Genomic DNA, 12,733 nt, shown 5'->3' with positions numbered 1-12,733 from the left:
CCGACTGGGATTTGATCTCGCACTTCATGATTGCGAGTCGAGTGCTCGAACCGCGGCCTTAAACAAACGAGTCACTGGGGCAAGTGCGATATTTGTGCCGATTTAGTTTTGATCCGTACACTTTCCCGCAAATGTATTCTCGCCCCATTTTCACCGAGCACGAGTAAACACCCATACCCATTTTTTTTTATTTTTTCCAAATGTCACATCAACCCCATGTCACGCTCGCTTCGACAGAGCAAAATACAACGGGGACGTTTTTATCGACCTGGGATAGGCTCCTGCACACGAGGGCGTGCGTTCATTCGGCGAAACTAAACACGAGCAAATTAAGAATACGCAGATGGGATTTTTCGGTGACTAAAATTTGACAAGGGTGTCGTTGCTTAACACGTTGGATGTTCACCGCCAAATATGATTCTTGGGTTAGGCCACGTCAAGGCCGTATATTCAAATATGCTCAAAATGTCCCCCCCCCAATATATTGCTATAAAAAAATATTAAAAAATAATAATTGCTATGCTATGTATATAAAAACAACAATTTGCTAAACCTTGGCCACAATATCTGGACTTGTCTTCATATAACAATGCATAGATTTCTGTTAATATGATTGTGGTTATGTTTGTAATTCTAGATTTGAAGCTTTCGTGACTGCAAGGATTCATATTCTTAGGACTTTACCGAAAAAACCTAAGAATATGTTATGGTTGTACTTTATGAATCCCTAATATCTGCCATTACATACAATGAAACAAGAAAAGGTAAAAAAGAAAAAATAGCAATGTAATACAATACACTAATAGACATTATTGTAAAAAAAAAAGTCCATGCCATGAGTTTTTAAATATGTTAGGCAGGAAACGAGTTTTCAAATTTAGATTTTTTTTCTGGGGGGGGGACCCCTGGAAGATTTGTTCCCTGCCAATGTTGACTCCATGGCTACGGCCTTGGGCCATGTAACAACCTGACGAAATTTGTGTCAAGACCCTTCACCACCCAACACAGCCAGGCAAATTAAATTGTCACATCACCGAATGAACGGGCGTTTAGCGATGCGCCAATTGTTATTGTTGTTCAGCTCACCGGTAAGTTGAACAACAATTCTGACGAAAAATGTTTCGCAATTAGATGAAAGTACTTGAATAGATACTTGTTTCAACTTTCGCACACCTCCGATTAGCACGGTTGGCTACGTACGGTGTGAAATAAGTTCAATATACGTACAACTTATCGGTGAGCTAAAACAATAACAGTCGGCGCGTGATATTCTTTTACACCACGTGAGAATTTAAATTCATCTTCTTGGTTCTTTCGGTAAAGTCACGTAGAAGGGAAATAATAAAATAATACAAATAAAACATAATAAAATACAATTCTCACGACGTTTTTATTATGTTTTATTTTTATTATTTTATTATTTCCCTTCTACGTGACTTTACCAAAAGAACCAAGAAGATGAATCCCTGCAGTCACGAAAGCTTTAAATCGAGAATTTAAATTGTTTTGGCTGTGTCAGGTAGTGGAGGTTTACCAACACAATTTTGGTCAGATCGTTACATGGCCTAATCCAAAAATCTATTATGAATCAGGTTGTCTTGATTTTATATTTTGTGTCTTCAGCATTTACAGTAAAGAAAATATTAGTTTTCCTCAAGTTTATTCTGATTCTGGTGTCAGCATATCATAAGGTGATAATCCATTCGGAATTCCTCACACAGCAGCGCATTATCCCCTTATTATTGTAGACCTCACAGAACTACATCTGAGATCCCTTAAATTGACCTCTTTAACCACACAAGGGGGCAGCACTTTCCCACCTGCCCAAATACAGAGAATAACTATCGTTGCATGATAGTAATAACAACATTTTTAATGATTAGAGCTGGAATTGACGAAAAAAATTACTTGCAGAACCAAATCTTAGCATGATGTATCTTTGTGCAGTCAATGATGACCCCGTTGAGACCATCAACTCTATACACTTGCGAATCCAGCTTAATCACAAGTGGCTGAGCATGGATGTGAACCCAGGATCTCAGTGGCAGTGACTCTGTTATTTGTTTTTGTAAAATCAGCGAAGATTCCATCTCCGGATGGTGTCTTACCTCTCCTAATGCCTCGTAACGCCGCTGGTCACGAGCCCTGTTGTTATAGTAGTTGAACTGGAAGCGTGTCCCATCCTCAATGTTTCTGAGCTGCCTATCTAGAGACGCGCACACACACAGACACGCCACGCTGTTTGGTGACCTTAGTACAAAAACGACATCGTTCAATCATTTGTTCTTACAATATTCTCTTTTAATAATCACAGCAACTCACTGAACACATAGGTGACTATCACTGTGTGGCCCAACCCAAAAATCTATTATGAATCGGGGTAACGCATGTATCAGAGGTCGCAAACGGGTTTTGATTCCTTACCCGTACCCGTACCCAGCCGCACCAGGGTCGCAAATGGGTACCCGTTCCCTACCCGTACCCTACCCTACCCGAAATGAGTGACAAACGGTGACTCACCAGTGACTCACGGCCTACCCGTACCCGTACCCAGCCGCACCAGGGTCGCAAACGGCTACCCGTACCCGTACCCGGCCGGGTACGGGTAGCCGGGTATCGGGTAGGGTACGGGTATCGGGTACCCGGTTGCGACCTCTGGCATGTATACACGTACACTGTTGACACTGATATTAATTCAAGTTGTTGGCAGCAGAGGTCAGCAAAGTAAAATCCTGTCAGACTGTACTCCTATGCTCCCACTTCTATGCTGCCTGCCCTCAACAAACCGCACAGACCAGCGAGGTGAAACATGGATTAAACAATCCCCATGACTCGCACAGAATTGGGAGGCTGTCATCCAGCTGTGGCTTGACAGAAGGGCTCAGCAATGGATGTGAGTGGGACTCACATCCATTGCTGGTGCAGAGCCAGGAGTGGCACATCACATTACTGTGGAGGCAGCTAAACTCTCCATAGGAGTGGTCACACACCTCTTTAACAATACATTTACAACCCTATTCTTAGGTTTTTTCGGTAAAGTCACGTAGGTAAAAAATTATAATTAATAAAAGTAAAATAAAAATAAAATAAAAATCACGACGTTTCGGAGGCAACACAAGCTTCCGTCCTTCAGGTGGAACCGTCACAGCACGATAGCTGGAACCGTCACAGCACGATTACTTGATACAGCTATCGTGCTGTGACGGTTCCACCTGAAGACGGAAGCTTGTGTTGCCTCAGAAACGTCGTGATTTTTATTTAATTTTACTTTTATTAATTTTAATTTTTTACCTACGTGACTTTACCGAAAAAACCTAAGAATATGAATCCTTGCAGTCACGAAAGCTTCAAATCTAGAATTTACAACCCTTTTCATCGACTGCTGGATGAAAGCCTCCGCATGCTATGTCTGTCATGGGGGTTGTCTGATCATACTTCACCACACTGGTTGCGCGACAGTTGGTATAGAGGGGCCAAAGACCGGTTCATGTATCACTTGTAATATTAGCCATGGCGGGCAATCAAACTCAGGCGACCGAGATAATAGTGCAGTGTGCGAACGACTCTGCCAGCGTTAACCCTTTAACAAAACATTACATGTATTCTACAAAACATTGCACTAGTGATAAACGTAACCCAGTTGTTACCTTTATTAAATTCATATCCAAAATCCGCTATGGTCTCATACTTCTCAAATGGTTCACCCATCTCTTGCGTTAAGTCTGGAAAGCAGAAAAAATAACACGCAAAAACAGCAATTGTTACAGCGTCTAAATAAACCAGACTCTCAATGATCACCAGTAGCAGCAGCCATGGTCTAGATCAGTGTTCTTCACACATTTTCTGAGGGGGGGCACTTCCGCCGATAAGACATCATCAGTGTGAGGCTCGCCACACATTTGAAACCACTGGGTTTGACAGCATGATGGGGGTGTGTTCACATTTGTGTATTGTCGGGGGCCGCACTAAAGGCCACCAGGGGCAGCCAGTGGCCTGCGGGCCGTGCAATGAAGAAAAATGGCCTAGATGAAGGCATCCCCACATCCACCATCATCCATGCATTGCTATAATTAATCTTGTTCCTGCAACTTTTTTACCTATTTCATGGCTCCATCTAGGCCTCAGCAAGGTAAGGTAATTTACCCTTTTTACCGGGTAAAAGTGTTGACATGCCAAGGGTTAAGGTAAAGGGTAGGGTAAAGGTAGCGCTGAAGAATTACCCGGTAGTGTAAAGGTAGTGCGAAGTATTACCCGGTAAACACCCTGTTTACCGCTCGCTAAAAGCTCCGTGGCGCAGTCCGTGGCGTCCATTTAAAATTGGTATCATCGAGAGTATTCTATATGAATAAAGCGCTCTACCTAGCATTGACCTGTTGTAAACCTTTTTCATGTGTAGTAGTACCCCAGTAATTAACCTGTAATCGGGTAATTTGTATGGGGTAAGGGTAAAAGGTAGGGTAAAGGTAGGCTCGTTGTTTTTACCTTTTACCTTACCTTGCCGAGGCCTAGCTCCATCTCTGTCATGGTCAGTGTCTATTTTGAAGTTTCTGATTTGTATGTCATAGCGGGTAACATTGACTGATTTTTTTTTTTAAACAAGGAAATGGTTAAATAACTTAACTAAGGTGGTTGCAAATTCAGGTTCAAGATAATTATAAGGAACAACATTCATGTAGAATGTTTGTTTAATAACGAAAAACTGCCGGAGGGAAACTCCTGAAAAACACTAAACCGAAGCAAAAACCGTAAATGTGCACCAGACATAACCGTTAACAGTTACAGTTTTAAGTTACTATAACAAATGTAACCCCAAACTCACATGGCCCATCATACCTCTGTGGTCGTTAAAACACATCACCATTATCAGGATATGCATGAACTGCATTATGCAAATTGAACCGTGTTTTTTTCAATCAGTCAACTAGATTCTAATTCTAAAAGCCAACCTCGAAGCCGCACTGAACCATAACTGGTTGTTTTTTTTGACGCGAGTCTTCGAGCAGAGAGACATTTTGCCATGATGCGTCCGTTTCCCAGAAAGATCTCACTGAGTGCCAAGACGTTTTTTGCAGGAGGGTCCCCACTACACTGAGATGTTTGTAAAGTTTACGCGTTGCAGGTGCTTGTTGGGTACAGCAGGCAAGTGTAACGCACTGCGCAAACAGGTCAACAAACTACTTCGTGTACTGCCTCCTAAAGGCACAGTGAAACGGTTGGCTACGTACGGTACAAAAGAAGTTCACTACAACCGTCATTCGCCACTAAGTGGCGGTCACGTCACCACGACGCTTGTGCCAGGCCATGTGCACCTTGAGGCCACGTGAAGTGTCGAACGCCCGCTGGCAGGAGGTCACGGGGCAGACCCCGGTGCCACACACATACATACAGTCTGTCAATGCACATGAAGGTGGATGTCTTACACAAAAGGCTTGAAACCCAACAAACCACAAATTTAGGTAGTTGGATAAGTCTTCGCCAACCCCACCAGCTAAAACCTGCAAATGAAAAAAATAGGAATGGTATTAAGCAGAGGTGTGGACTCGAGTCATGTGACTTGGACTCGAGTCAGACTCGAGTCATGAATTTGATGACTTGCGACTCGACTTGGACTTGCATAACAATGACTTTGTCCCACCTATGAGATGTGGACTCGAGTCATGTGACTTGGACTCGAGTCAGACTCGAGTCATGAATTTGATGACTTGCGACTCGACTTGGACTTGCATAACAATGACTTTGTCCCACCTCTGGTATTAAGACGTCATTCCACGGGATAAACAGGAGCGTGCTATTGTGCTCTGAGTGGGGTAGCGATGTCAGGACAATGTAAACAGAAATGCAGCAAACCGACAATTAGGCAAAGATGTACCAAATAAACCCCAGATGAGGTTAGTAAAAAGGCCTCGGATAGACATGCAACCCCTTTTCTTGTATTTTCTTTCACTGCAAAATAAACACACAGACACACACGAATCAGGGTCACACTCCGTAATGATTCATATCAACACGTTATACTGTTTCATGCATAAGCATGTTGATTTTCAACAACGGGAGTTCCATGATTCAAAATCTTGGCCCCCATTAACATTTGCTGGACTGCAATGGCTACACTTGCTCACCCCGCGGATAAATAAAAGGGAAATTAATCGAACTGCAGGACGCGCAATTATGTTATACAGGTGCATGCTTCAACTTACTCTTTGGTTCTTTCGGTAAAGTCACGTAGGTGAAAAAAAAATATAAGAATAAAAATAAAAACAAAAAATTGAAATATTTCTATTTTTTAAATATGAATATTTCTATTTTTATTCTTTATTTTTTTCTTATCTTTTATTTTTATTTTTTGTATTTTTTATTTTCACCTACGTGACTTTACCCAAAGAACCAGAGAGTATGGATGCTTGCAGTCACGAAAACTTCAAATCTAGAATGCTTCAACTTGTCGACGTTTTGTGTAACAAACGGTACTAAGAAATACAGAACAGTAGTAACCCACACAGACCAGTTTGGTGAAGTATGGTCAAACAAACCCAAAGACCCGCACGGCGTTGGGAGGCCCTCATCCAGCAGTGGATTTACAAAGGGCTACTGTGCATGTACTCTACAAAAACATTATAAGTTTATATTAATACACGTAAGTAACAACACGTGACGAGCATAATTTAGGTAAATATAACCAAATTCTTAGTGGATTTACAAAGGGCTACTGTGCATGTACTCTACAAAAACATTATAAGTTTATATTAATACACGTAAGTAACAACACGTGACGAGCATTATTTAGGTAAATATAACCAAATTCTGATAATAAAAGTTTCTTATACAGCACAAAACCATGCCACAATGTTCTAACCCAATACAGCACTACACTACATGTCAATCAATCCACTGCTGGATGACAGCCTCACCCTCCCCATGCCGTGCAGGTTATAAGGGGAGGTTATGATGAAAGTAGGGGAGCGTCGACGATGGGAGCATAGAAGTGCAGTGCAACATTGGATGTTGCTGTGCTGCCCTCTGCTGCTGACCACCACCAGTGCTGTGCCAGGCTCGCACCGGTTGAGCCTGCGAGATCTGGCGAGATCGGGTGGCATTCCGGCCGATCTTCTTGGTTCTTTCGGTAAAGTCACGTAGAATGGAAATAATTAAATAATAAAAACAAAACATGATAAAATAAATTCTCACGACGTTTCGGCCACAACGCAAGCAGCCGTCCTCGGGTGAAGAACAAGTCTGTCGAGAAGACAGTCTGAATGACACACTCCAGGCTTGGACTATTTAAATAGTCTATTTAAATAGACTATTTGGCTTGGAGCGACTATTTAAATAGTCTATTTAAATAGTCTATTTAAATAGTCTATTTAAATAGTCATTCAGACTCTGTCTTCTCGACAGACATGTTCTTCACCTGAGGATGGCTGCTTGCGTTGTGGCCGAAACGTCGTGAGAATTTATTTTATTATGTTTTATTTTTATTATTTTATTATTTCCCTTCTACGTGACTTTACCGAAAGAACCAAGAAGATGAATCCCTGCAGTCACGAAAGCTTTAAATCGAAAAATTCCGGCTGATGTTTTGCAGGTAGATCGTGAAATTTAATTAGCAAACAATCCAAGGTCGGCTTAAAAGACCTGTTAGGCAAGTGCTGTGTGTGGAGGAATGAAAAATGAAACTATTTGAACAATTGTTTGTATTTTAGCAGGTAAGGCGTGGCCACTTAGCTATATATCTCATCATCGTGTGGGAATTTATAGCAGCAGCTAAATGTGGATGGGGGGAAAACCCGAAATCCACGTGGCCACGGGGAGAGAGAGACACCGCAAACTCCAAATATACACCAGCAGGGCAGCAGGCGTAAGAATCGGGGTCGAACCCACGACCTCCTGCGTACCAGGCGAGGCAGTTAACATCTCCTAAGCCACCGTGATGATGATGAGAGAGAGAGACGCAAACTCCAAATATACAGCAGCAGGCGTCAGGGTCGGGATCGAACCCACGACCTCCTGTGTACCAGGCGAGGTAATTAACATCTCCTAAGCCACCGATAAAAAGACTCCACACAGTACGAATCGTATGCACTCAATCTGATACTGAAGGTAAATAATGACATTTAATTTGCAAAACTATCCGAGATCAGCCTGATGGATCTCTTTTTTTGCAAAGTACGCAGTTTAAAAGCTGTACTGTTTGAGAGCCCCTATTGATATTAAAAAATACTTCAATAGTTATATATATGGGGCCGTCCATAAATGACGTCACGCGATGTTGGACGATGTTTTACCCCCCCCCTCGTCACACGGCGTCACAAAAAGTCAGGCCCCACCCCCACAAATATGACGTCACAAAGCTCTGCCCCCCCCCCCCCCAAAAACATATTTCCATTTTGAAAATAAAACATGCTGCAAATCGCTTTAAACCATTGTCATTGTAGTGCGTATTTAATGTGGCGCTGCACTCTGATGTTGTAGGAGTGTTGTTATAACAATGTGTGTTGTTATATAACAATTCTATATTTATTGAAAGTTGCGCATTTTGATGTGACGTCACATTTCTCACCCCCCCCCCCCCTTGTCACACATCGTCACAAATGTCTGACCCCCCCCCCCCTAGGTGCGTGACGTCATTTATGGACGGCCCCAATATACCGTACCGGAAGTCCACACAATGCCCAGTTAATATAGATAATAGAATACTTAAATAACTATAGCTCTTGCTCAAATAATGTTTTGCGAGCACCTATTAAAGTACAGTTCTGCTCTAGAATATTACATTATTAATACACCACTGTTCAGTAAATAAACTTTTTGTAAACAATCCTTGATTTTAAGTAGCAGGTTATTTGTAGTGTATAACATCATTAATACACCACTGTTCAGTAAATAAACTTTTTGTTAACAAGCTTTGATTTTAAGTTGCAGGTTATTTGTAGTGTATAACATCATTAATACACCACTGTTCAGTAAATAAACGTTTTGTTAACAATCCTTGATTTTAAGTAGCAGGTTATTTACAAATAATGGGCTTTCGACAATGTTACTGCAAATTACAGACCAATTCAGACCTCATTGGTGTCACCCCGTGTGCCCCCCTATAAATATCAACGTTCATCCTACAAAGTGCATTCATCACAAGAGAGAAACACAAACTTACACACAACAAAAGTTAACTAAAACACTTTTTTTTGCCCTTATGGATCTGAAAACTCAGTTTCCCTGTACAAGAATACGGGGTAAAGCTGTAGTATGGGTTGACATCGATGACACTGCCAGTTATTAAATCCTTTATATTAAGTTAACTTGCTTGCTTGCGTGCTTACGACCGTGCAAATCTTTCGGTCGTTTTAAAACCCACTTTCCGTGATCCAATCGAGCTGACATTTTTAGGTAACATTTTTTATATTTAATTACCAATTGCTTAATGGTGGCAGGCAATCATCTGACCCATAGGTGGCAGCCATCTCAAGCCAGAGGACGAGAGGACTCTAGCCGCCCGTTTCAAAGACCAATGTGGGCTGGGTTGTGGCCCATTGAACACGCATATAAAGGATTTATAGTGAAAAACTTTGTTTTTACGGGTTAATTTTTTTTCTGCTCGGGAACCAAAAAAAGTTTTTTTCTGCTCAGGAAGCAAAAAAAAAACCCCCGATGGTTTGCGAGCACCTATTGCCCGCCACGTGCGTGACTCCACTGCTGGATGAATGTCTCTCTCCCCCCCTCGCAGTTTATGGGATCGCAGGTTATTTTGTTTTACATTTGTGGTTTTTTAACCACCACAACTTTAGCCACGCCGACCCGAACCCAACATCGATAACCAGACGTGTATAAAATGCACACCACCACCTTCAGCAGACGAACACGTTCAACTTAACAACAATAACAACAACAACGAGTTAAACTTAAACGCGACAACCTTTAGCCAGCAGCGCCCTACATCAACACCACCAAGTCCCCCTACAATCCTTCACATTAACAATGCAGTACACTACTACTCTGTGATAACCCCTAGAGTTAAATAACCAACGCTGTCGTTTTTAAAACAACAACAACAGCAGCAAATCTCCTCGTCATTTACCAAAGTAACAGCGTGGGTGGTGGTGGTGGTCGTCTTCTTGTGCGGCAGTGATCGCGGGCGTCGCTGAAAGTCGGAACTTTGTTAACTTACAAGGGCTGCAGCTCGTCTGGTGTGTGTGGCGTGTGTGTGTCTCTGTGTTTGTATCTGTGTGTGTGTGTCTGTGTGTGTCTCTGTGTGTGTGTCTGTGTGTTTGTCTCTGTGTCTCTGTGTGTGTGTATTTGTGTTTGTGTGCGTTTGTGTCTCTCTGTGTCTGTGTGTGTCTCTGTGTGTGTCTGTGTCGTGTCTGTGTCTCTGTGTGTGTCGGTGTGTGTCTTTGTGTTTGTGTCTTTGTGTCTCTCTGTGTGTGTCTGTGTCGTGTGTCTGTGTGTCTGTGTCGTGTCTGTGTCTCTGTGTTTGTGTCGTGTGTGTGTCTGTGTGCGTCGTGTCTGTGTGTGTTGTGTCTCTGTGTGTCGTGTCTCTGTGTCTGTCTCTGTGTCTGTCTCTGTGTCTCTCTGTGTCTGTGTGTCGTGTCTCTGTCTGCGTCGTGTCTCTGTCTCTCTGTGTGTGTCTCTGTGTCTCTCTGTGTCTCTGTGTGTCTGTGTCTCTCTGTGTGTCTCTGTGTCGTGGCTCTATCTGCGTCGTGTCTCTGTCTGTCTCTGTGTGTGTGTGTGTCGTGTCTCTGTGTGTCTGTGTGTCTCTCTGTCTCTCTCTGTGTCTCTGTGTCTGCGCGATGTCTCTTACGGGGAGTTTCGATTTCCTGACGTTGCCTTCTTGTCTGGAAATGCGCGTCACGACACGGAAACGAAACTCGCGAAAGTCAAACTCGGGGGGGGTGGGGGGGGGCGACTGTGGGCCGCCTCGCTTCATCAGGGCCCTTGCCCGAAACGTCGTCCTTTGTTTTCAATTAAAGCCTCGCACGTGTTGTGACTGACCACCACGTGTGTTGTTGTTGTTGTTGTTTCTTTTGTTTACACGAGGCCTGTACAAGTGTGGGTCGCCTCGCTTAATCAGGGCCCTTGCCCGAAACGTCGTCCTTTGTTTTCAATTAAAGCCTCGCACGTGTTGTGACTGACCACCACGTGTGTTGTTGTTGTTGTTGTTTCTTTTGTTGACACGAGGCCTGTACAAGTGTGGGTCGCCTCGCTTAATCAGGGCCCTTGCCCGAAACATCGTCCTTTGTTTTCAATTAAAGCCTCGCACGTGTTGTGACTGACCACCACGTGTGTTGTTGTTGTTGTTGTTTCTTTTGTTGACACGAGGCCTGTACAAGTGTGGGTAGCCTCGCTTAATCAGGGCCCTTGCCAGAAACGTCGTCCTTTGTTTTTAATTAAGGCCTCGCACGTGTTGTGACTGACCACCACGTGTGTGTTGTTGTTGTTTCTTTTGTTTACACGAGGCCTGCACAAGTGTGGGTCGCCTCGCTTAATCAGGGCCGTTGCCCGAAACGTCGTCCGGGTTTTGTATTAAGGCCGCGTAGTTGTGACTGACGATCGATCGTGTTTGTTGTTGTTTGTGTGGGGAGCGGTGGTGCAGCGGTTAGCGCTACGCTGAGCTACGAACTCGGCGACCCGAGTTCGATTCCCGGTCCTGGAGCCTCCCCTAGGTCGACTCAGCCTCAAATGAGTACCCGGTGCGGTGTTTAAAACATCGCCACTAGGGGAGACAAAGGCGGCCGGGCGTGGTGCTGGTCACCCACCCCCCTCGTGTGCCGTGCCGGCCTTCATAGGTGCTGCTCGCTAACAGCACTTGGCCCTACAGTCTGCTAAAGGCTACACGGGGGATCTTTGTCTTTGTTGTTGTTTGTGCTTTGCGACACGAACAATAACAACAACAGCAGCAGCATCACCAAATAAGTGTCTTCGTTAAATTGATTAAGTAAAAGAGGGGGGGGAGATAAGGAGAGCAGAGCGTGAAATCTTTCATTTATAGATGGGGGCACATAAAGCAAAACATTGAGAAAAAAAACCGAAATGATGAACGAAGCAAAGTGCCGACTACACCGAGCATCTTCTTGTTTCCTCTAATCGTAAAAAAGGGGGGGGGAACAAGAGCATGTTGCAATAATAAATAAAAATATTAAATATGATAATCAAATAGAGCAGAGCAATGTGCCGAAATATTTTTTCAACGTGTTTTTGTTAATAATTGCAGATTACCTGCAATTATATAACAGCGTGTACATAAGAAACGTGAAATATCCACACAAACACACAATTAGAATGGAACATCAGCTGAAAAGTGCGCAAAGAAGTCATTCGGAAAGTGAACGCTTGGAATTAGAGGGGGATACAAAGAAGAACAAGATACAAACTTTTGATTTAAAGTTTTCGTGACTGCAGGGATTCATATTCTTGGTTCTTTCGGTAAAGTCACGTAGAAGGGAAACAATAAAATAATAAAAATATATAAAACAATAAAATTATCACGACGTTTCGACTGCAACACAAGTAATCATCAGGTGTGAAATCCACAGCAAGAAAATTAGGAGAAAAAAAATTAAACAAAAAATTATTGCTGGGGATTTCACACCTGATGATGATTGCTTGTGTTGCAGTCGAAACGTCGTGAGAATTGTATTGTTTTATATTTGTATTATTTTATTGTCTCCCTTCTACGTGACTTTACCGAAAGAACCAAGAATATAAGATAACAATTGGGAAGGTCATTTTAACCTGCAGGGGA

The 12,733-nt window shown here is 43.0% G+C and overlaps 1 protein-coding gene across 3 annotated transcripts in view; it reads right to left on the bottom strand.

The window, feature by feature from the left end:
* The window catches only part of LOC144734928 (cotranscriptional regulator ARB2A homolog), a 56,001-nt gene extending 45,137 nt beyond the window's left edge, over positions 1–10,864 (bottom strand). Inside the window, exons 1-5 of one of the 3 annotated variants that reach the window (XM_078617388.1) lie at positions 10,793–10,864; positions 5,870–5,943; positions 5,421–5,495; positions 3,648–3,722; positions 2,109–2,206 (exon numbers count right to left, since the gene is read on the bottom strand). In XM_078617388.1, the coding sequence (XP_078473514.1) occupies positions 2,109–2,206; positions 3,648–3,722; positions 5,421–5,495; positions 5,870–5,915 (294 nt within the window). In that variant the 5' untranslated portion in view covers positions 5,916–5,943; positions 10,793–10,864. Of the gene's footprint in view, positions 1–2,108; positions 2,207–3,647; positions 3,723–5,420; positions 5,496–5,869; positions 5,944–10,072; positions 10,720–10,792 lie in introns of those variants that run through there. The other 2 variants (XM_078617386.1, XM_078617389.1) reach the window with 2 other exon arrangements.
* Between the last annotated feature and the right edge of the window lie 1,869 nt (positions 10,865–12,733).

This window comes from Lampetra planeri, chromosome 53, assembly GCF_965212315.1.
Source record: "Lampetra planeri chromosome 53, kcLamPlan1.2.h2, whole genome shotgun sequence".
Taxonomy (NCBI): Eukaryota; Metazoa; Chordata; class Hyperoartia; order Petromyzontiformes; family Petromyzontidae; genus Lampetra; species Lampetra planeri.
The sequence above is the reverse complement of the archived record's forward strand: the minus strand, read 5'-3'. Positions and strand labels throughout refer to the sequence as shown.